The following is a 23563-nucleotide window of genomic DNA, read 5'->3' on the forward strand; positions in this document are numbered from 1 at the left end:
TTTTGTGTTCATTCACAATTTCAATCTCAGCCGGCTTGTTTACTTGCTGTTGACTTATGCGCGCCTGGTGTATGAAGACATGTAACGCTTGGAAGTTTCATATAAAAATCGGAAAAATCAATTTCAGCAGTTGCCGGCGGCCTCTTAGCGACACATAAACCTCCACTATCTACCAGGTGAACATAAATGGCCAATAGGCAACTGCATTGTTTGTTTATTAAAGGCGAAGCAGCTGATTTCTATTTACTTTTCGCAATGCACCGTAAGGATCGCGTTTGTTTACATTTCAAATGCAACCAATAGGAGAGCCCAAATTTGTTTACATTTGTAGCGCACCCAACTTTAATTTGTTTACTTTTTGGAAAGCACCGCTGGGTTGGCGCAGCTATTGTGAGCCTCTGCTTTTTGCTCACATTCGCAATTTAAATCCCAGCCTGCTTGTTTACTTCCTGCTCACTTATGATCCCCTGGTGAAATCCATTGAAATTAGTCCCAAAACCGAGCAAATTTTGTTCCTGCCGGTTGCCGGCGGCCTTTTAGCGGCACATAAACCTCCACTATCTACCAGGTGAACATAAATGAGCAGTAGGTGGATGCATTGATTGTTTATTTAAAGTTAAACAGCTGATTTTTGTTTACATTTCATTTGTTTACATCTAAAATGCAGCCAATAGGAGGATCCCAGTTTGTTTACGTTTCGCAATGCACCGTAAGGATGGCGTTTGTTTGCATTTCAAATGTTTGTTTACTTTTCCTTCTGTGTGTTACATACATTCGCACAAAACTTTGGGTATAGGGTATAATAATAGAATCAAAATATCTGTGCTTCACAATTTATTTTAAATGTAATAACAAATAAGCTAAGCTTTCTACTTAAAGCCAGCTACATTACGTGTTCATTAAATTTCTTGTACAAATATTTAAGCGATTATGAAGTTTTGGCTTTTTTTAACAAGTCCTTTACGCCAGATTGTGACCAGTGGGATTTTCGGTAAACAGCGTACTTCCAGAAGGTTGATTTAAAAATCTTGAATAGGGTCCGATGGTTACCTGATAGTTAGACTGCTTTAGGGCATCGGTATTACGTGCGAGCACCAACAGCTGGCCGCTGAGACTTATATCAATATTCCGTAGCTCGCTAAATTTCTGCTTTTGATCGAGCACATACATATTGTAGCTAACACCGTAGAGACCAAACAGCAGATCCAGTTCACGGCGCAGGATTTGCGGCGTTATCAACTGCTTGGTTTCGCTGTGCTGCAATAATATGGACGCCTTACTGCTGTTGCCAAATCGTGGCTTTATATCTGCGTTCAGCGCCACATTTAGCCACGGCAGGCTGGGCAGTTGCAAATCCTGCGTCGATAAAATGAACAGGGTCAGTGGCACACCTTTTAGATCACACAGCTGGCTGGCAATAACGTGTTTCTTGCCCGCTTTCTCGTCCGTATATTCCAAAAACTCCGACTTGACGGCCGTTTTAATCATGCCCGCATAGTTGATAAGTACTTTTTGAAGTTGTGCCTGTGCTTCCTGTGCCTCCTTTTGGTTTTTATTTTTGCTGCTGTTCTCGAATTCATAGCATATAAGCACCGGATCGGTGGGTATTAGCTGAGCTATCTTCTTCAGCTTCTGCACGCGATTGATCACCTCGCGTGCCAATCCCTCCTCCAATAGCTCCTCATTTGGCGTCATATCCATTAGTACCAGCACCTCGTTATCACTATGAGCTTCAAAGTTGCTGCCTACTTGATCGGACGTACTTAGAATTACACGCACCTCCTCCAACTCAATGCGCTGATCCAGAATGTTGAAATAACCCTGCGCCATCTGCTTTTGTATATCATCATCTTTGAGTGACTTGATGGCCGCCATCACGGCTTTAAAGTTGCCCTTCAGGCGTTGGCCAAGCGTCTGAAAATAATTAATTTGAACTCAAATTATAACAGTATCCAAGGAAAGGGCCAAGAAATATATAAACAAGCTTACCTTATGATCTGGCTCAGCACGCAAGGTTACGCCATATTTCTCCTTGTCCGAACTCAGCGTCAGTTTTCGGACGTTCAGCTCGCTAAGTATAAAGTCTTGGAGACTCTTTACCGCAGCCAACGCTTGTGGATCTTTGTGAATGACAATAATTTCGGAGACCGGATACTTGACAGGCAGTGTACGACGATCGCGCATGACACGACCCAAATCAACAACCGATTGCATCAGTGAAACCGACTGTTCAATGTCGCTGCGAATAAACTTTCTCTGAATGGCGGGCATCATTTGATAGTGAACGGACTCTGCATTTTCTATCGAGCCCTTCGGCTGGAACAGGGCCAGACGTTGGAAGATGTATTCAGTGAGGTAAGGTGTGAAGGGAGCCATCATTTTCACCATGCTGAAGAGCACATCGTAAAGTGTGTCCAGAGATTGTATGCACTCCGATGCGCCCAGTTCCCCCTTAATGCGGCGGCGATTGAGGCGAACATACCTAAAAATAAACATTTAAAATAGCTGCATACTTTTTAGAAATCATGAGTCGGCATTTGCCGCTATGTCTTACCAATTGGTGAGCTGATCTATGAATTTGGTTAGTCGCGGCACTACTGTGTACAGACGATACATTTTCATTTCTGTGGCTATGAACTCCAGCAACGATTCCTTGAAGGACAAGATCCAAACATCTATGACCGATGCCTGTTCCATGTTCTTCAAATGACGCGCTCTGTCGTAGAAATACTGAGAGCGACCGCCCAGATCCTCTTTTTCGTAGCGTACAATGTTTTGAAGCAAGAAGCGATAAGCATTGTACCAAGGCAGAAATACATCCTTGATAATGTCACGCACTCCCTCCTCTTTGAATCGCAGACTCTCAGCTCGCACCACCGGCGAATTGATCAAGTACAAGCGTAGGGCATCGGCTCCATACTTATGCACCACCTCCATGGGATCGGGATAGTTCTTCTTGCGCTTCGACATCTTTTGCCCATCGGCAGCCAGCACTAAGCCACTGGCAATAAGGTTCTTGAATGGGGCCTTGTTGAACAGTGCCGTCGAGATGACTAGCAACGTGTAGAACCAGCCACGTGTCTGATCGATGCCTTCCGAAATAAAATCCGCCGGGAAATTATTCATAAAGTCCTTCTCATTCTCAAAAGGAAAATGTTGCTGGGCAAAGGGCATAGAACCAGATTCAAACCAGCAGTCAAAGACGGGTGCAATGCGGCGCAAAGGTGGACGTCCAGGCACTGATGATGGTATCTCAATATTGTCAATGCTCTCGCGATGCAAATCTTCTACCTGCACGCCCGACAACTCAGCCAGCTGCTTGATGCTACCAATGACTACGGTCTCATCACCGCTGGGCGAACGCCAGATGGGTATGGGAGTACCCCAGTAACGATTACGAGAGATCTGCAGGGAAAGATTAGAAAAGCATGAACAGCTACTGATTTGCTGTACTTGTATTCAAACTTACGGCCCAATCCCTGGCATCTTTAAGCCAATTTCCAAAGCGCTTCTCCTTCACAAAGTCCGGCACCCAATACGTTTGTGCATTGGAGGCCAACAGGTTCTTTGACATATGTTCCACGCGTACAAACCACGAGGGTACAGCCTTGTAGATCAGTGGCGTGTCTGAGCGCCAACAGAATGGATAACTATGCTTCACCTGTCCACTGGACACCAAATTTCCCGTAGCTTTCAACTTGTTTATGATGTTTTTGTCAGCGTCTTTAACGTACTGACCCGCAAAATCGACCGCCTCGGAGGTAAAGCGACCTGCATCGTCGACAGGGCATATAACATCGCTGGACTTTGTGATAAGGCCTGCTGCCAGGCACACACGATAATCGTCCTCGCCAAAATAAGGCGCATTGTGGACAATTCCCGTACCGGAATCCTCCGTTACATATTCATCCACTAGCACGCGGTAAGCCTTGACCTCGGCACCGCGTTTTTCGAAATAGGGGAACAGCGGCTTATAGTGGAGACCTTTGAGTGTTTGTCCCTCGAATTTCTCCAGCAACTCGTACTCTGCCTCCGTTTTATAGACATACGAAAGTCGGGACTCGGCCAATATGAAGAGACGATCGCTTTTAACATCGCGCACCTGCACATAACAAGAAATATATCTTAATTACCTTTTACCGGTAAGAATTGAGAATAAGAAAGAATTAGTGAGCAGGGCACCAAGACTTTCTTAAGAACAGAGATATATATATTTAAAAACCGAAGTTTTTCGCACCGACTATGGTTTTGATAACACATTTCGTTGGCAGATAATGCTTTCATTTTATGGGCAAGAAGTCTTTTTTCTCACCTTAACATACGTCATTGTGGGGTGCACACAACAAGCGAAATTCGATGGAAGTGTCCAAGGCGTGGTAGTCCATATAAGGAAGTAGGTATTGGGCAGCGTTACCGACTCCAGCGCAATCACCACGCAAGGATCCACAACATCCTTGTAGTTCTGATTAGCCTCAAAGTTCGATAAGGATGTTGTACATGCCGTCGAATAGGGCATCACCTTAACGCCCTGATAAACCAAGCCCTTGTCATACAATTGCTTGAAGATCCACCAGATGGACTCCATGTACCAAGGATACAGCGTCTTGTAGTCATTCTTGAAATCAATCCAGCGTCCCACGCGCGTCACAATCTTCTCCCACTCGTCCGCATAGCGCATGACAATCTTGCGGCATTCCGCATTGTATGCGGCAATACCCATTTTTGCCACATCCTCCGGACCGCGGATGTTGAGCAGCTTGTCGATTTCAAACTCCACTGGCAAGCCATGACAATCCCAGCCAAAGCGACGGTCCACATGGTAGCCCTGCTGATAGGCATAGCGTGTCACAATGTCCTTAATGGTGCCGGCCAGAATATGGCCGTAATGCGGCAAGCCGGTTGCAAATGGCGGCCCATCGTAAAAGGTGTATCTATGTACACAACAATTTCATCATTATTTTGGCTGACGCAATTTCGGACCGCATTGCCACGGGAAGTACTCACTTAGGTCTACCCTTTGAGAGCTGACTGCACTTCTCAAAAATTTTTGTCTCTTGCCACTGCTCTAGCACCGCTTCCTCTTCAGCCGGAAAATTAATGGTTTCTGGAACACGGCACAAGTCGCTGCGTTGCAGTTTCTTTGAATCGCTCATTGCGGCCAAACTGTACAAGGTTTATTATGAACAAATTCCTCGATTTAATTTAGGACAACTGCTTACCTTTTATGTCACAACCAGAATATTTATGCAGAAAATTGCTGCGATGGCAAACAACGTGCACTCAACAAATTCGCTCTCTCACCGAACGTTGACACATATGTTTGTGCTATCGATAAGCGACACGGTCTATCGATGCATGCAGCCCTAATTGTAACTGTGCACTGTGAACGCACAAACCAGAAAGAAGCAGCAGCAATGTGTACATTTTTCTGGGACCATTCTGAAATTAGCTAAATAAACAAAAAAAAGTTCTATATAGGTGAATTTAAAATCCGCACCGCATATTAAAACGTTAATTAGCGTATATAGCGCTATCAAGCCACAGTCTTTAGCGCCTCAATCGGCTTGTGTGACGACGTCTGCGTCAGCAGCGGAAACGAATATGGCACGCCCAATTTTTCCCAACCAACAAAAGATTGCCGAGAAGCTGATAATCTTAAATGATCGCGGCTTGGGGATACTGACCCGCATTTACAATATCAAAAAAGCGTGCGGCGACACAAAATCGAAGCCGGGCTTTCTCTCCGATAAGTCTTTGGAGTCGTCCATCAAGTTTATTGTAAAGCGCTTTCCCAACATTGATGTTAAGGGTCTAAACGCTATTGTGAACATCAAAGCGGAGATTATTAAATCATTGTCATTGTATTACCACACCTTTGTCGACCTGCTGGACTTTAAGGACAATGTGTGCGAACTACTTACCACTATGGACGCGTGCCAAATACACTTGGACATTACGCTCAATTTTGAGCTGACCAAGAACTATCTCGACTTGGTGGTCACCTACGTATCGCTGATGATTGTGCTGTCGCGTGTGGAGGATCGTAAAGCAGTGCTCGGCCTCTACAATGCCGCTTATGAGTTGCAGAATAATCAAGCGGACACCGGATTCCCACGTTTGGGCCAAATGATACTCGACTACGAAGTGCCGCTCAAAAAACTGCCTGAAGAATTCATTCCACATCAGCGGCTGTTAACGAACGCACTGCGCTCACTGACCACCATTTATGGGCTGCGCAACTTGCCGGCAGACAAGTGGCGCGAAATGCAAAAACTCAGCTTGGTGGGCAATCCTGCCATCTTGCTGAAGGCGGTGCGTACTGACACCATGTCCTGCGAGTACATATCGCTGGAGGCCATGGATCGTTGGATCATATTTGGCTTGTTGTTGAATCATCAAATGCTCGGTCAGTATCCGGAGGTCAATAAGATATGGTTGTCGGCACTGGAGTCCAGTTGGGTAGTAGCACTGTTTCGAGATGAAGTGCTGCAAATACATCAGTATATACAAGCCACGTTCGATGGCATCAAAGGCTATAGCAAACGCATAAGCGAGGTCAAGGAGGCTTACAATACGGCTGTGCAGAAAGCCGCGTTGATGCATCGGGAACGACGAAAATTCTTGCGCACTGCTCTTAAGGAATTGGCCCTCATAATGACAGATCAGCCAGGCCTTCTGGGACCCAAGGCCATCTTTATATTTATTGGCCTGTGTCTGGCGCGCGATGAGATCCTTTGGCTGCTGCGCCATAACGACAATCCACCCGTTCTTAAGCACAAGGGTAAGATTTTTTCAAATACAATTCATTGAAAGAAATTTAAAACTATTGCTTATAGGCAAAAGCAATGAGGATCTGGTTGATCGGCAACTACCAGAGCTGCTATTTCATATGGAAGAGCTGCGCGCTCTGGTGCGCAAATACAGCCAAGTAATGCAACGCTATTACGTGCAATATTTGTCCGGTTTCGATGCCACCGACTTGAACATACGCATGCAGAGTCTTCAGATGTGTCCGGAGGACGAGTCCATAATTTTCAGCTCGCTGTACAACACGGCTGCCAGTCTGACTGTCAAGCAGGTGGAAGACAATGAGCTGTTCTACTTTAGGCCATTCCGCTTGGACTGGTTTCGTTTGCAGACGTACATGAGCGTTGGCAAGGCTGCGCTACGAATAACCGAGCATGTGGATCTGGCACGCCTGCTCGACTCAATGGTATTTCACACTCGTGTCGTCGACAATCTGGACGAAATACTCGTGGAGACATCGGATCTGAGCATCTTTTGCTTTTACAGCAAAATGTTCGATGATCAGTTCCACATGTGTCTGGAGTTTCCCGCACAGAATCGTTATATAATCGCTTTCCCACTGATTTGCAGTCATTTCCAGAACTGCACGCATGAAATGTGTCCCGAGGAGAGGCATCACATACGCGAGCGATCCCTGAGCGTTGTCAACATTTTTCTGGAAGAAATGGCCAAGGAGGCCAAGAACATTATAACCACCATATGCGATGAGCAATGCACTATGGCCGACGCATTGCTGCCCAAGCATTGCGCCAAGATTCTGTCGGTCCAGTCCGCACGCAAAAAGAAAGACAAGAACAAGTCGAAACACTTCGACGATATTCGCAAGCCAGGCGACGAATCTTACCGGAAGACGCGCGAGGATCTAACCACCATGGACAAGCTACATATGGCGCTCACAGAACTGTGCTATGCCATAAACTACTGCCCAACGGTAAATGTGTGGGAGTTTGCATTTGCCCCACGTGAATATTTATGCCAGAATCTGGAGCATCGCTTCTCGCGCGATCTGGTCGGAATGGTTATGTTCAACCAGGAGACGCGAGAAATCGCTAAGCCCTCAGAGTTGCTGGCTTCAGTGCGCGCCTACATGAATGTGCTGCAAACGGTGGAGAACTACGTGCACATCGATGTGACGCGAGTCTTTAACAATTGCCTGCTTCAACAGACGCAGGCGCTTGACTCGCATGGCGAGAAGACTATCGCAGCATTGTACAACACCTGGTACAGCGACGTGTTGCTGCAACGAGTGTCTGCCGGCAGCATTGTGTTCTCAATCAATCAAAAGGCATTTGTGCCCATTTCACCCGAGGGCTGGGTGCCCTTCAATCCGCAGGAGTTCTCCGATCTGAACGAGCTGCGGGCTTTGGCCGAACTGGTGGGCCCCTACGGCATTAAGACGCTAAACGAGACGCTTATGTGGCACATTGCCAATCAAGTGCAGGAGCTCAAGGTACTGGTTGGAACCAATAAAGAGGTTCTGATCACACTGCGTACCAGTTTTGATAAACCGGAGGTCATGAAGGAGCAGTTCAAACGGCTTCAGGATGTTGATCGCGTCTTGCAGCGCATGATCATTATTGGAGTGATCATCTGCTTCCGCAATCTAGTGCACGAGGCTCTGGTGGATGTGCTGGACAAGCGCATTCCCTTCTTGTTAAGCTCTGTGAAGGATTTCCAGGAGCATTTGCCGGGTGGAGATCAGATACGTGTAGCCTCCGAAATGGCCTCGGCCGCCGGCTTGCTTTGCAAGGTTGATCCCACACTTGCCACCACGCTCAAATCGAAGAAGCCCGAGTTTGACGAGGGCGAGCACTTGACTGCATGCCTCTTGATGGTCTTTGTGGCCGTCTCCATACCGAAACTCGCACGCAACGAAAACTCCTTCTACAGAGCTACCATCGATGGACATTCGAATAATACTCATTGCATGGCGGCGGCTATCAACAACATCTTTGGCGCTCTGTTCACAATTTGCGGACAAAATGATATGGAGGATCGCATGAAGGAGTTCTTAGCCTTGGCCAGCTCATCGCTTTTGCGTTTGGGTCAGGAGTCCGACAAGGAAGCCACCCGTAATCGCGAGTCTATCTATTTGCTGCTCGACGAAATTGTCAAACAGTCGCCGTTTCTAACCATGGATTTGCTGGAGTCCTGCTTCCCCTATGTTCTAATACGCAATGCCTATCACGGCGTCTATAAACAGGAACAGATACTTGGCCTGTAGGGCGGGTCGTAGAGCGATCATCGTACGAGTATATTACAATAACATGAACGAGTATTTCCGTAGTTTTATAGCATTTTTTGATAATCCATACGATTATATGTACTCTATCCTTTACTGTTAAACATACCTAAAAAATTACTACTTGTCTTATTGATATGCGTGCAAACGATACTCTGCATTTACACACAGTATGAATAAAGAGCATACATATGTAAACCCAATTGTAAAATATATATTTTATTTACCTGTGCACACTGGTCCCAAATCCATATTTTTTGGCATAAACTCGAATTTACTTTGTATTTGTATATTCTGGCCGCCTAAGACGACATACCATCTTTGGTTCAATTTGGGCCACTAATTCATATAGTTGCCATATAATCGATAAGGCCTAACTTCGGTATGGGTTGAGCGCACATTACCAAACTTGGTATGTAGGCCCTCCTAGTCCCTAGTCTACACAAGTTTATTTAATTTTTTTGGTTTTCCCCCCACTCTACGTGAATACTGTCAACATTTTGAAATCTATATGCACCAAACTTTTCACACGTTCTCTTTATACAAATATCTACCTTTGTGTTAAATTTCATCCAAATCGGTTTATTTTCAGAAAAGTTAGGGGGCGAAACAATTTCACTTACTGAAGTATTGACTGCGCCTACAAACTGCAGCATCAAGTTCGCTCTTCTTCTTCTGTTTGCTTGTACTATAACGCATATAACTCAGTGCCGGAAGATTGTCGGGTACAGGTTATTTCACTATCGGGCTTACTCGACTGTACCATTTTCTATCACTCAGTGATCATAAATTTCAACACTTACTATATGTTAGCAGCAAGCCAATTCCAGTGTTTTTTTTAAATTTCTATACAGTTCGATTACAACATAGCGTGTGCTTTTTAATATAATTGGCGAAGGCTCTTACTTTTTTCAATATCAATATACTTGTAGTACTAGTATTATATTCATTTATTTTTACGTTAATTTTCTGCAATATATACTGCTGAAATGCGTTTTCTGAGTATTTGTTGCTGATCCAAATGTCAAAAATTTCTGTGTCCCCAAACCCGAGTTTTGTTGCAATAAACGTGATTTTTTCGGTTTCGGACAAAATCAAAAAGCAAAAAAATTAAATCATCGTAAAGAAGACACTTCAAAGAACAATATCGCATTCATAGTTACGAAATTCCACCTAACTTTTACTCCAGTAAACACAACTACTTTGAGGTTAAGCTCGCCTAAAACAGCACATTACAAAAACAAAGGAAAGAGCACATACACAGAACACAATTAAACATAATTGTATTAAACGTACTTTAAATTTTAATTTCCATGTTTTACTTTAATTGTTTAGATTTGATTTCCTATATTTTAAGCTTATAAAGTCAGATAACATTTTGCCACAAGCAACACCATATGTTCACTAAAATAAACAGGGCTGCACTAAGGAATTAAAATTTTGATTTCAATGACCGTGGTGGTATTTCTCTCTCGAATGCCTTTGGTGCTCAAAATGGATTTATGTGATTCGTATAAGAAACACGGAGAAGGAATGTGTTTTTAAGCACTTAGATCGAAATGAGCGATGAAGAGCTTATTTAAAGTGAATGCATTATTATTATTTTATCAATGTATATAAATGTATTTAATCAGTTATTGTTGCTAAAACACATTTTAGTTAAATGCTTCACAATATTATTAAATTAGCAATCAGCACCTGAAGTGGCTTTAGTTATACGCTTCGTAAAATAAATAATGTGATTAAAACTGCTACTATTAAAATGGCATCGGTTAAGTGTCTGAGAAACGCGAAGGAAGGCTGTGCTTTCAATTAAATCGTAAAAAAATGAGTTTCATATTCGGCGAGTGGAGTAGGACTATGATTTTAATTAAATCATAAAAATTATGTTAGATAATTAACATGATTAATCAGTTATTGGCGCAAAAAGTGGCTTTGGTGAAAATGCAAAGTGTGGAAGCCACGGACAAGAGCGCGGGTATAACGTTTATTGCTTTCACACCCAACTCATAACCTTGATTAAAGGACAATTAATATTTTTACCTTTCACAGACATGTATAGAAAAGGTGTATAAGAACATGCGCAATCGGTGCGAATTTTCTGTAGTTTTTAAACAAACCAGTATTTACAAACATTTGAATTTATAAAGTTAATAACAGACTCGACATGTTATTAGAGAGACAATAACTGATGAATCAAAACTTTAACAATGACTGAGTCACGTGGTACAGCTTAGATCCCGAGAATCTTTCAACCAGACATTCACTAAAGAAGTTAAAACAGTTTGACTAACACATGTCTGTGGTGAAGATGATTTTCATAACTTGGAGCCGATCGAATCAGGCTCTCTTTGTATTGGAAACAATGTAAGATATTGTAATTCTAAAACAAATTTAATTTTAGGCAAGTGTTAAACTCACCAGTTATTAAATTTTCCTTGAGATGTTGTCTTATTTCACCGATTTGTATCCATATTATGGATGGTGGGATCCGTCGCAAAAAACAGCACACACAAATTGGTTTCAAATAATTTGCGTACATATGTTTATTTTAATGTTATTTTTTAATTGGTTTTTTGTTGTTAATGTTGTGTATATGTTTAATTTATGTGTATGCTTTAATTCATTTTATTTTAAAGGGAAAAAGTTTCCGCAATATTAAATTATTTGGTCACGTTCAATGTTTTCTCTTACGTTTAGTGTACAAATACTTGTAGGTAGGTAATAAAATATGTTCTTGTATTTATCCATGCGATTTCGTTTGCGAATACCCTTAGTACTTGTGTAAAGTTTATTCAAGAATTCTCAATTCCACTACAAGGATTTTTGTTCGATTATCATTTTACTTTAATGCTTGCACTCGCTTACGCTGCGGAAAGTTCTTTTCAAAAAGTGGATTTGATTTTTGATTATTTTTGCGTGCATTTATGTCTGGTTATTTTACTGGAGTTTTAGATTTATCAAATTTGTATTTTCATATGTTAATTTTGTCTATTAAACTGTGGTTAATAAAACCAGGAATATGTTTGCTGTGGACCATTCTGTCAAATAATGCTCTAAAAATAATTAAAAGCGTAGCGTAAAATAAAATAAATATTTACCATTTTTTCTTTTTCTTAAACAAAAAAGTAAAAAAATGATGTAAAAATAAATATTGTCCATGATATGGTCTACTTAGAAGAAAGACTATCTCAAATAAACACTTCCCGATTGATTTAATATTTGTTTAATTTGTCTAAATAAAATTTAAAGTTTCTTTTATACAATGTTATAAAATGTGTGATTTCATCCAATAACAATTAATAGTTGGCTATTTATTTTATTGTGTTTCGCCTAGAATAACTTTCTAATATTTCTGATATTTATAGGCTGAAGGGAAATCATAAAATCGTTTCATTAAAAGGTCTCCTAAAGGGTTTATTTCGAGTTTTACAAATTGTTTACTTTAACTCAAACGCGAAAAATAATATTTAAATCGGATATAAACTAGATAATATCTCTACAAATTATTGGTTATGCTCCAGTATGCTTCAATTACGAGTATGTATGATGTACCGCTTTTACTACCATCTGTTGCTCCAAGCCATCAAAGATAGTATTCGTAACTTATTTGCAACTGCATGTCGTTAATCATAAAATTATTGTTATCTACATATTTAAATTGCATTTATTTATAAACATGGCAATTGATTGCAATGCATTTTTTCAATATTTTACTAGGTTTTATATTATTTGCGTTTAGTAAGATTTCGTTTAAATATTTTGTTGCTGAAAATGTTTTTGTTGCAATCGTTCAGTCAGTTTAGGCATCTGTTGACTTTAAATTTGTCGTCATTGTCTTTTGGTTTTTCATACAAAAAATATACGAAAATTTAAATGAAAACAATCTGCATTTGTCGATTTCTCCCATTTTCTTTTGAAACAAAATCGCATTGGTTGCTATACTTTTACTCATACTCATACGTTTTTAAAGCTCTCAAGTACAAAAATCGTTTTCAAATAAAAATAGCGTAAAAAATTTGACGCGCCACGTACACGTATTGAAAATTTCTTATCTGTGTTCGTTCTAATGCTAAGTTGACATTTATGTTCAATAATTATCAATAAATTTGTTTTGTTTTGTTTTGTCGGACATGCCCGCTTCTTTGTATATAAAAGTTATTTAAGCCTACAGATACATGTACGTATTTTTTGTATTTATTTATGTGTGTTTGTTGTATGTATGTCTATTTGTATGTGTTGCGTGCATGCGTGTAAGTCTCTCTAAATTTAGTTGCTGGTTCTCTAAACAAACTCCTCCTGCTCCAGCCAGGGATGTTGCAGGCACTCGGCTGCTGAGGCGCGGATGACGGGATTATACTCCAGCATGGGCAGTAGAAAGTCTGAAAACTTCTTCGCTTCCACTGGATCCCAGTCATACTTCTCAATTAGCACGTTCAGTAGACTCCAGGGTTTGAGTTTTGTGATGTTCCTCAAGCTTCCTGCGAATGGGGATGAAAACAAGACATTTACTAATTAACTAAAACCGAATTTGTGACAGAACACTTTTGAATCCTAAATGCGATTTATCTATGTGTTCAATTTTATAATCTAAAATAATGTACGATCGTAAAAAATCTTCAATTAAAGTAGAAATTCAGATTAAAACCCTATTTCTTTTTCTTATAGAAAATCCCCAATTGAATAGGAATAATATTCAAAGCTCTGGAAAACCTATTTGCGTTTTCCAAGACCGCACAGATTTAGGGATATTTCTTATGTGTATATATATAAAGCACTAAATTCTACTTACAATGTACAAATGAAATTATATTTATGGGAGAGATCGAATGGAACGCTCTTCAGTATTCCAAAAATTTTATTCTATTTTATGAGCTTTTAAATCAAAAGGGTGTCTCGTTCTTAGTAAATCTAATAAGTGTATGGTAACATAAATTACGTAAATTGAATTAATTTCGTTTTAATAAAGACAATGGAGGAGTTCAAGTATGGGAAATTGTAAAATCCATATTGGAACCATCCCATTGAAGATATGATACACGTCTCTAACTTACCGTAGCTCGTGAAGTACTTAAGACCATGCTTGCCGCGCAATATCACCGACTGGGGTATGGAGCCCAATAGCTCGACAATGTGCGCCAGATGGTCCTCATCGCGTGTATAGCTCTCTCCCGCATGGGGATCGAACAGATAATCACCGGTGGCCAGTTCGAAGGCCAGACAAGCAGTGCTCCATATATCGGCGGTATAGTTATAGGGTGCCCCCAACAGGACTTCAATGGAGCGATACTGACGCGTCTGTATGTCCTCGGTGAAGTGATGGTACTGATGGGGAGAAGGGAATTGGGGTATCCAGATGAGTTGTATGGAATAGAGCTATGATATAGCACTACAAGTAGGTAATTATACTCACATCGTAGCACGCATTGCCCAGATCGGCGATCTTCACCCGAACGTTGCTGTTGTTGATGAGCGATTGTATCGTATGCGTGTAGGATTGGTTTTGACTTTGATTCTGCGAAGGAATTGCATTGGCATTGGCATTGACATTTACATTTACATTTACATTTAGTTTAGCTGTGCTTGTTGTTGCTGTGCTCGACGTGCTTGTTGTTGTTGTCGATGGTATTATTATTGTCGAACTGATAGTTGGTGTTGTTCTGGTTGCTGATATTGTATTGTCTTTGCTAAGCTCACTACTGCCATTACTGTTGTTGTACAGCTCTGTGGTTGCAGTTGCAATGGTTGCAGATGTTGTTGTTGTTGTTGTTGTTGTTGTTGTTGTAGGCATAAGATGCGTAAACGTGTACGTGCACGTGCTTAGACTGCTTGGAGGTGCATTGGCGGAGTTGGAGCAGGCAGCGGGGAAGCAATTGTTTGTATTCGTGTCGATGGTGTGTTGGGTGTTGTTAATAATGGACGTGCACGTGCTTTGGATATTTGTGTAGGAGTTGTTGGTGTTGTTGGAGTTGGAGTTGTTGCTTGTGGCATTGGGCAGCTGCTTTATATATATATATATTTTTTTTTTTTTTTTTTTGATTTTTCGATCACACAAAGAAAGAAAAGAAGAAAGAAGAAAACACATTTTTTTTTTTGTTTTTGTTTTTGGTGCAATGCTAAGAACACACAATTAGAAAGGGTAATCAGTGATGCTACAATTGCATATGAAGATCACACACAATCACAACATATATACTTGTATTGTTCTATTTAGGAGCTTCAAAGTCAAACCATAATCCTTATTCCATTTTATAATTTAAGTTATTTAGTTATGGTTTGACCTTGCAGCCCCCCATTAGAAACCCTTAACAACATTCAGAACATTAATAGGCTGTGAAATAAGTTATAGGTATTAATAATATTATTATTATTCAGGCGCAAATTATATGTATCCAAAAATGTTGGGATTAAGCGTGTTAATTCGTCTAAATCCATTACCACTACCAGCTTAACGCACAAAAACATTGAAGCATTAAAAATATTTGCTTTATTTGTCTGGGTATTGCAGTGTAGTATTCGAAATGTTTATTTAATTAATCAAATGACAAATTAATTAGCTCTACAAGGCCTTTGTTTGTGAGGTTGTATCCACTTAATTCTGCCTAAAACGGAGTAGCATCTTAATATGCTTTCTTAGTAGACAGACGTAATGTGTTGTATGTCTTTCCAGCTTGTAATTAAGCTTAAAAGTGGCTATAAAACGCTGGAAAATATGTTGGTGGCAAGTAGCTAGATATTCCACTGGGAAAACAATTAATTCAATAATTTCTTTTATTGAGTTCGAAAAGCGTGAATATAAATAATGAAGAGAGGCTTCAACCAGTAGACTCATTTAAATATAAATCCATCTACTAATACATTTGAAGATCATAAACTGCTTCCTAGTTCGAAACTTGTTTTTTCTAACAGCTTTGCTTATTATTGAAAAACACATGTCTTTAAAATGCTTTATTTTGTATGATTTTTTTTAGAAATAATATAAATATTATTGGCAATTTTTCAAAAATGGAAATATTCAAGAGAAAAATCGTGCAAACTGCTGACTTACACTTTTCATTTAAATGCGCTAATTTTCAAATTCTTCCACCTAATTTTTGTTTATCAAACCTCATCCTCAAGAAAGGCCTTGCTTTGCATGGATTTGTGAAATTACGAAATAAGGATTGGTAAAGCAAGTAAAGGCGACAACGAATGAATGTGAAAGGATCAACTAAGCAATAAACAACACGCAGGGTAGTCCATAAAGCCGAGGCAGGCGAAGAAGCTAACTACAGTGGAGCCTCTGTTGGCAGACAGTCGGCCCACGCCTGCACTCGGCCATGTGGCCAACAAAAGCACAAAAGGAACGAGCGTCAGAATCAGATAATAGCCTAAAACCGGCAACCACTTGGGCAGCCCCATTACCTTATCCGTATTGTTAACGTCAACGTTACTTGTACTTAGACTAACGTCGTTGTTGTCGGTAGGCGTGTCGCTGGCTATGGTGGTGCTATTGTCACCGGTATTGACAGTATCGGTGTCAGTGTCATCATCGTTGTCGATAGAAGACTGTGCAGGAAACGTAACAGAAAATGACAAATTTCAAAGAAAACATAAGATAACAAAATAATAATCAGAAGAATAAAATTGTTGTTGCTGTGTTGCTGTGTGGAATGCAGTGTTACATATATTATATATATTATTATAAAGGTGGATTATTTATACAGTTTCACGCACGGTAATAGATCACAAACATCGTGTCGAGAGTGCAAAATGCTGTACCATCGTCAAACTGACGTGACACACAGAACGTGAATGATTTTGGCGCTGTCAGGTGTTCGCATGTCTGTGTCTGTATCTGTGTCTGTCTCGACTCATCACCTGTCTAGGACACTCACCTTGGCAGTGATTTTCTTCTCAGCACGATAACGATTATTTAAATTCGAGGTTCCTCCGAGAATGGGACTTTCAACGCCACCCAGACCCATTAGGCCGCCGTTACACTCACTGTCGCCCAACAGACTCGAGTATTTCGATGCCAGTGACGATGTCGTGTTTGAGTTAAGTGTGGAAGATGTTGTGTCATCCTTGTCCAAGGACGACATCACAACGGCCGCCAGCGGAGTTGATGAAGTCGAATTGTTCGCTGTGCTGTTGCTCGTGTTCGTTGACCCATTCGGTTCGATGAGCGGCCACTTGGCTCGGGTCTTCGTTTGCTTCTCAATGGAGCTGACTGCAATGAGAGAAGGACTAAACCAATTAGCTTTAAATTGAAATAGGAAATGAAAAAGAGCCATATAATCAAACATTTTCCTCGATCCTCCATGGGATTCCCATTTCCATTCAATGTAGAACCCCATTAGAATACTTGGAAAGAGTTTAGTCTTTTTAGCTCAAATATTTCATTTCCGACAAGACATAGGCAAGAAAATTAACATTCATAATCAGCAACCAATTTTGAAAGGATTTTTACTCACTATTTGAGATAATTCTTATAATAATGGATTGGCCATTCAACTGAATTCAAACTCCTAAAGATGAACACGAAACAAAATCTTCTTAATTATGCTTTGTGAAGGACAAAAGACTTGAACTGTATAAAATGGAAGGAACTGGGCATAAAGGAATGATAATCTCCAGCAATAAATACTGATTAATAAAAGAAATTTGAAATTGAAATTGATTTCTTCATTCTTCTAATACTCATAATATTAATGATGATGAGCTTATTTGTGGGTTAAGGTATAATAAGCAATTTAAGGATAGTTTGGTAGAGTATATAAGTCATATGTCTTCCTACAAATGCCGTCTTTCAACCGCTCATTTGATTCGAATGGTTAGTTACTCAGAATCAATTACTTACTATATGAATCTGGAAAATCGGCGCCCTTCACACGCAAACTGTTGATCTCATCGTCGATTTGCTGATTCATCGCAGCCGCATTGTCGATGACCAGCAGTATGTTCTCAGGTTTAATATCCGTGTGTATGATGCTGCACTTGCTGTGTAAGTAATCGAGGCCCTCCAGCACCTGTTTGATGATATTGCGAACCTGTGCTATGGCTAGTCCCTGGTAGTTATTCTTCACGATCAGCTTGTAGAGGCTACAACCTAAAGCCTCGAAGACCAGGCACGTGTGGACGCCATTCACGCCACGTACTGTGAAATGATTTAGCAGCCGGACAATGCGCTCCCGTTTCATATCCAATGGATCCGCATCGCGTATGGCCTCCAGCAGACGAATCTCATCCGCCGCAGTCTCTATATAGTGTGGAGCACTCTTCACCACCTTCAGCGCCACATACTTTTCATCTCTGTGTATTAGGAGGGGACAAATTAGAGAGGCTGTTTGTGAAGTTGCAGGAGTACATACTTGAGATCTCGGCACAACCACACTGTGGAGAAGTGGCCCCAACCCAGTTTGCGCACCACACGAAACCGATTATCGAATATGTCGCCAATAACAACCGGATGATAGCCGCCACGACAATATTGTGAAGCGTCCTCTTGCTCCTCATCAGAGCCGTAGAGGCTGCTATCCGGCGAATCGGGGTAGATTTCATCTGTGGTGCTCAGCGTACCGCGTGGTTCCGAACTGTAAATATATCGAGAAATTAATAGATTGTATTTCAATAAAAAAAATTTGGGTTCTTCATTCTTAGGCGCATTCAAATTTCTTTCTACATTGAATATTACTTAAACATTTTTAAATCTGATTACTGAGTATTAGGCTTATAATTCCCTTATTAAGAAATTTTCTCTTTGATTTCGTTTGGACTTCTAAGTGTGACTGAAAGAATATTATAATCTGGACATGCTTGCCCGTTTTGATCAAAATACTTTTATATGTTTACCCATCCCTCTGAGGCGACACTCTAGAATAACATTTCTCGATCTTTGCTCTAAATACAAGATAATTATGAAACAAAAATTACTTTTTTCTAGACAATAGCTGTACCATTGCACTGAAAATGCTCATGAAATATTCTAAAGTTCAACAGTGTTTAAGGCACACCCTCTAAGGGAAAGAGGTCCTAGTTCAAAACTCCCCAAAATGTAACACACACAGACACACATGAAAGCTACAATATCATCCAGATCCTGTGGCTGCTGGTCCTGTTTCGGCAACTGTTCCACTTTGGCAACTGGCTGCTTTTCCACCACCTGGGGCGGCAATAAAATGGTTAAGGGCTGCTCTCTGGGTGGCAAGTAGTTCTCTCCTGCTGGTGGCAGGACCACCACTCGTTCCCTCGGCGAAACAGGCTCAAAGTCGAGCAGTTGGCGCTTCGACTTGGGTCGCTTCGACTGATGTTGCTGGCGGAGCGCAATAAGAATGGGACCGGCAGAGACGCATTTGCGCTTTTTGGTGAATCGTTTGCGACGTCGCTTCTCCTCCACCTCCAGCAGCGCCTCGCTGGCTGCCTCCAGAGCAGCGCGCTTCTCCTGCTCGGTTATGAAATTGTAATCGCAACTGAGTCGCTTGGTAATGTCGGCGTTGATGGGCAGCACATCTTTGGGGGCCACTGCGTCAGAATCGTTGTTGTTGTTGCTGCTGCTGCTGCTGCTTCTCACGCAGTGCATGATGTAGAGGAAGAGCAGCAAGAGGCAGGCCTGGAGGCCGTACACAAATAGCTTATCCTTGGCGAGAGTATCGATGATGCTACCCAGCAGCAGACTCAGCTGCAGCATCTGGATTCGGATCAGTTGAGTGTAGTGTACATAGTCTTGTCTGACTGCTGGCCAGTATTCCAGCCAGAGTTGTTGCAACTGCCATAGAGCATTTGTGGTGGCATTGGCGGCCTCCTTGGGGCAGATTTGCGATCCCATTTCCCCTCCTGCCTCGCCAAACGTCCACCAGCTGTCAATGGCGGCCATTTAAACGGATTGATGTTTTCCTCACTTTTTCAAAACTTGTGGTCCGTCTATATCGGATTTTCGCGCCTACATTGCATCGAGTGCAGTAACGAGACCGACACGGACACAGAGACGATTGTAACGGTAATGACGATGATGACGAAGACGAAGACGACGACGACAACGGCGCAGTGACCTTGACTTTCGCATGCGTTTGGCTTACATTAGTTTTCGCATTGTTTTTCCTTTCTTTTTCACATCACTTTCCAACACCTTACATAACACAAATCGCACGACTTGCGGGTGTAAATAAATAAATCGCACTATATACAAGTAGTACACCAACAAAGATTTCTTTCTGAATGTTATGACAAAAGTATCTTTCGATTCGATTTTCCTATGCTGGCGGCAGCGGCGGCGGCGTTCTTCAACTGTTTCGTTCCGAAGCGTCGACGAAAATGTTGAAAAGAATTTTTGTTTTCGTATTTCAAGTGAGCGAACACAAAAATGTTTGCATATACTTGTACATATGTACATTTGTATGTATTTTTTGTTTTTATTATTTTTTTGTCACAACTAAGTTTAGGAACGCTGCCTGCTGTTGCTGTTGTTGCTTCGCTCAGCTGTGTGCGCTCTCTAGCCATAGCGGCGCTCGGCCTCTGAATTTCCACACATCCAGCACTTATATATAGATCGTTTAGCACATTTTTATACTCGCATATGTATTTGCACTATACGTATGCACTATACTCGCATGTATATACATGTGTCGGAACTTATCTGTCTTCTGGCGTCATTATCCAATGTACTTCATCAACTCGTCTTTGTCGTCCACATTGCTGCCAAGTGCCGGTTATGGCGCAAACTACAGCACCCATACATGCACACTTATTGCTATGTATGTATGTACATACTTGTATGTATGTATGTGGGGTCCGAAACATCATCATCACGCACCTCATTGTGATTGTAGCTGCGGATTTCTTAGGCTCGGTGCCAAGTTTGCCTTCGCCTATATACTTGTACTCAAACAAATTGTTTTAATCCACTATGCAGGAGGGGCACTCGAGCACGATTACATTTTGCAAAGGACAAGGCTATATTTCCTTCTTTGGCAGGCTACTGAAATTCTTCACTTTAGTTATTTATTGCCTTTTGTGGAATTGTGTTAGGTAAATCACATCTTGCACTTGTTCCAACAAGCTTTATTTAACAAATAACAAGCAATTGGAAACAAGTTGAAACAAGCTTCATTTTTTCTGCACATAGTCCAAATTTATCTTGATGCATTCTTTCCAGCTATGTTTAATAGCTTCAATACCCTGTGTATTGTCTTAATGATACATTCCGCCAATTCATTCGCATCACTCCACACGATGGTTTCATGTTTTATCTATGGTTATGAATCGACGCAAAAACTCGGCTTTATTGTTTGATTGAAATATTTACAGTCCAGCACCAGTTTGTGGTTTTTCTTGACCATTTCTGACCTTTCCATCTCATATATTACATCGATTACCACAAGAATCGTTTGGCAGCTCACCCGGCCCTATTAAAACTTTTCCTCTCCACATTTTACTGTTGTAAAGGAAGAAGCTGACTCTCCCAAAATTGGTTAAAATGAGATAGTATTTTAGTATTTTTCCATCCAAAAACTATTTAACTAGGCACTTAAGTTTTAAAAGGGTGCGTACTCTATAGCACATTTTTTCATTTTAAGAAAATTTTTACCATCTTTATAAAAAAAAAAAACAATTCCAGAGAAAAAAATTTCATCGTGGTAGCTCGAAAACTGTACAAAGAGCTCTTGAAACAGGCGGACGAAGAGGCGAACATCGCTTTTTGAATTTTCCTTGTATTAATGGTAACATGCAACAATTGTTTTATTTTAATAGGCATATAGGTATATGCTTAAATGTAATAAGGTAAATAGCTGCTCTTTAAATTATTTCAACAATCGATGTTATTTATTTTCACCCATGCTGGGTAATTCTCGAATTGCGGACTTCAATTAGGGCTTAAGCCAAAATACGACATTTTTAAATGAATATTTTCGAAAGGGTTATAGAAATAAGCTTTAAGTGAACACTGATGATTAATCTAGACAAGACAGACAACGAAACATATATGACTATTTCAATACCCCGGTAGGTCTAATGTTTAAACTAAGGTCATTAATTGATTGATTTATTTACAAAATTTGCTGTATCCCAAATCATTTCGGTTTGGGGCTTTTAAGGAACTGATTTAGTTTAACTCACTATAATCTGATGTTGATCATCTTTGCGATGCCAGCAGCTTAATTCAACTAACGCCTTAAATCTCATGCTATTCATTCAAGACGCTAATTGGCCATGATGCCAACTCTATATTTGTATTACACACCACGCACGATATTGTTCGTTGGGGCTGGTTCATCAAGTGACTAAACGAACAGAATTTATTGATTTTATTTTCCCTACTCCAACTTAAACCATTCTTTGCTCCATTCAAACTTTTTATAGCTGTTGCTTTTTACAAAACACTTGCGCCATGACTCACCCTAATGCAATTGCACAAACACACACACATTGCTGCTGGCTACCTTTGGTTCTTTGTTTGTTGTTGTATGTGCTCGAAAAAATTCAGTATATGCGCCGGTTGGTGCGTTGCCTGCTTCCGCAATATTATTATTTATAGACGACGGACGGGGCATATATAAAAACAATAAATCGCTGATAAATGAGTGCAGAAACAACAAATGCGCATGACTTTCTCGATGTATATCAGTGTATGCATGTGTGTGTGTGTGTGTGTATGTTTGTGCTAGAAAACGTCATCGTTTGCTTGAGTGCAATGAGTGTGTGTTTGTGAGCCAAGAAAGTAAGACTGCGGGGGGCATGGCATCGTTTGGCGTCACGTGGCTATTTTGTGGTTACAGAAAATTAAAAACGTAAACAAACCCCAAACGCATGTCGAAGAGGTCGCTCAGTGGGCGTAGGCGTTAGGTTGCGTGGCCCTGCTCGGCCCTGCGTGTCTGTGTGGGAGTCACGTAAAGTTCACTGTGCGCCGCAAATAGAACAAAACACACATACACATGTGCATATATGTATATTTAAATACGTATAGTATGTATGAATAATAGAGAAATTGTTATCCCATTTTATTGCGCATCGTGGGTCGAGAGTGACACAAAAAGTCAATCTGCGTCATTTTTTAGAAATCAAGTATATTACTTATTGAATATTCAAATTTGTCAAATGACAAGCATTAGCTTATATTTTATTTGTATTTAAATCAATATAGAATAAATATATAAAACTGCCTCTCTTTCTCTGCCTGAGTCACATCAAAAGAAATTCTGATTCTGCTTAATGCCTATAACCTTAATAAAGAAACGGGTGGGGCAATAAAGGGACAAATAAAAAGAAATGATTTACGGGCTTGGCCAGCAGCCTCTAATTCTAATACTAATAATATGAAAGTTGCACACTTTATGGATTAAAGCTGAAAGCCAAAATGGATCAATTATTCGAAATTTTCGTGCCTGTTAAATTTGTTTAAATTGCAGTCCAATGAAAATAATTTGTAGCTAAAGTTGCACGTCTATTATAACACGAAAGGTTAACAAAAATGCTAAAAAATAAGCATAAACCTTTAAACTCTATACTGACACTTATTTTTAGTACATTCCAAACCAC

General features: G+C 40.7%; 3 protein-coding genes across 7 annotated transcripts; 1 reads left to right on the forward strand and 2 right to left on the reverse strand.

The window, feature by feature from the left end:
• Positions 1-821: 821 nt before the first annotated feature.
• On the reverse strand, positions 822-5295 carry LOC115622829 (isoleucine--tRNA ligase, cytoplasmic). The gene is made up of 7 exons (XM_030516907.1): positions 5220-5295; positions 5005-5163; positions 4313-4931; positions 3470-4102; positions 2555-3405; positions 1990-2482; positions 822-1914 (listed from the first exon to the last, which is right to left on the reverse strand). Exons 2-7 carry the CDS (start codon positions 5151-5153, stop codon positions 961-963), a joined length of 3699 nt encoding a protein of 1232 aa, XP_030372767.1. The 5' UTR covers positions 5154-5163; positions 5220-5295; the 3' UTR covers positions 822-960.
• A 152-nt stretch (positions 5296-5447) lies between these two features.
• On the forward strand, positions 5448-9260 carry LOC115622932 (membrane-associated protein Hem). The gene is made up of 2 exons (XM_030517060.1): positions 5448-6781; positions 6837-9260. Exons 1-2 carry the CDS (start codon positions 5602-5604, stop codon positions 9029-9031), a joined length of 3375 nt encoding a protein of 1124 aa, XP_030372920.1. The 5' UTR covers positions 5448-5601; the 3' UTR covers positions 9032-9260.
• Positions 9261-12259: 2999 nt separating this feature from the next.
• Positions 12260-20329, reverse strand: LOC115623268 (SRSF protein kinase 3). 5 transcript variants are annotated; one of them, XM_030517541.1, is made up of 9 exons: positions 19105-20329; positions 18403-18624; positions 17892-18343; positions 16927-17261; positions 16454-16597; positions 14616-15050; positions 14463-14564; positions 14104-14374; positions 12260-13530 (listed from the first exon to the last, which is right to left on the reverse strand). In XM_030517541.1, exons 1-9 carry the CDS (start codon positions 19902-19904, stop codon positions 13334-13336), a joined length of 2958 nt encoding a protein of 985 aa, XP_030373401.1. In that variant the 5' UTR covers positions 19905-20329; the 3' UTR covers positions 12260-13333. The 5 variants fall into 5 exon arrangements, with proteins under 5 accessions (XP_030373401.1, XP_030373400.1, XP_030373399.1 ...); XM_030517540.1 differs by having other exon boundaries at positions 14463-15047; XM_030517539.1 differs by having other exon boundaries at positions 14463-15050.
• Between the last annotated feature and the right edge of the window lie 3234 nt (positions 20330-23563).

The sequence above is a fragment of the Scaptodrosophila lebanonensis genome, unplaced genomic scaffold, assembly GCF_003285725.1.
Source record: "Scaptodrosophila lebanonensis strain 11010-0011.00,11010-0021.00 unplaced genomic scaffold, SlebRS2 tig00000043-arrow-pilon, whole genome shotgun sequence".
NCBI classification, from domain to species: Eukaryota; Metazoa; Arthropoda; class Insecta; order Diptera; family Drosophilidae; genus Scaptodrosophila; species Scaptodrosophila lebanonensis.

Bases quoted from the DNA above. Each gene is read 5' to 3' on its own strand.
- LOC115622829 (XM_030516907.1), bottom strand. From the start codon at position 5,153: ATGAGCGATTCAAAGAAACTGCAACGCAGCGACTTGTGCCGTGTTCCA. The intron at 2,483-2,554 runs GTAAGACATAGC...GTTTATTTTTAG, and splicing joins ATAGATCAGCTCACCAATTG to GTATGTTCGCCTCAATCGCC. The intron at 1,915-1,989 runs GTAAGCTTGTTT...AATTATTTTCAG, and splicing joins GTGCTGAGCCAGATCATAAG to ACGCTTGGCCAACGCCTGAA.
- LOC115622932 (XM_030517060.1), top strand. From the start codon at position 5,602: ATGGCACGCCCAATTTTTCCCAACCAACAAAAGATTGCCGAGAAGCTG. The intron at 6,782-6,836 runs GTAAGATTTTTT...TATTGCTTATAG, and splicing joins ACCCGTTCTTAAGCACAAGG to GCAAAAGCAATGAGGATCTG.
- LOC115623268 (XM_030517539.1), bottom strand. From the start codon at position 19,904: ATGGCCGCCATTGACAGCTGGTGGACGTTTGGCGAGGCAGGAGGGGAA. The intron at 18,344-18,402 runs GTATGTACTCCT...CCTAATACACAG, and splicing joins TGGTTGTGCCGAGATCTCAA to AGATGAAAAGTATGTGGCGC. The intron at 17,262-17,891 runs GTAAGTAATTGA...CTCTCATTGCAG, and splicing joins CGATTTTCCAGATTCATATA to TCAGCTCCATTGAGAAGCAA.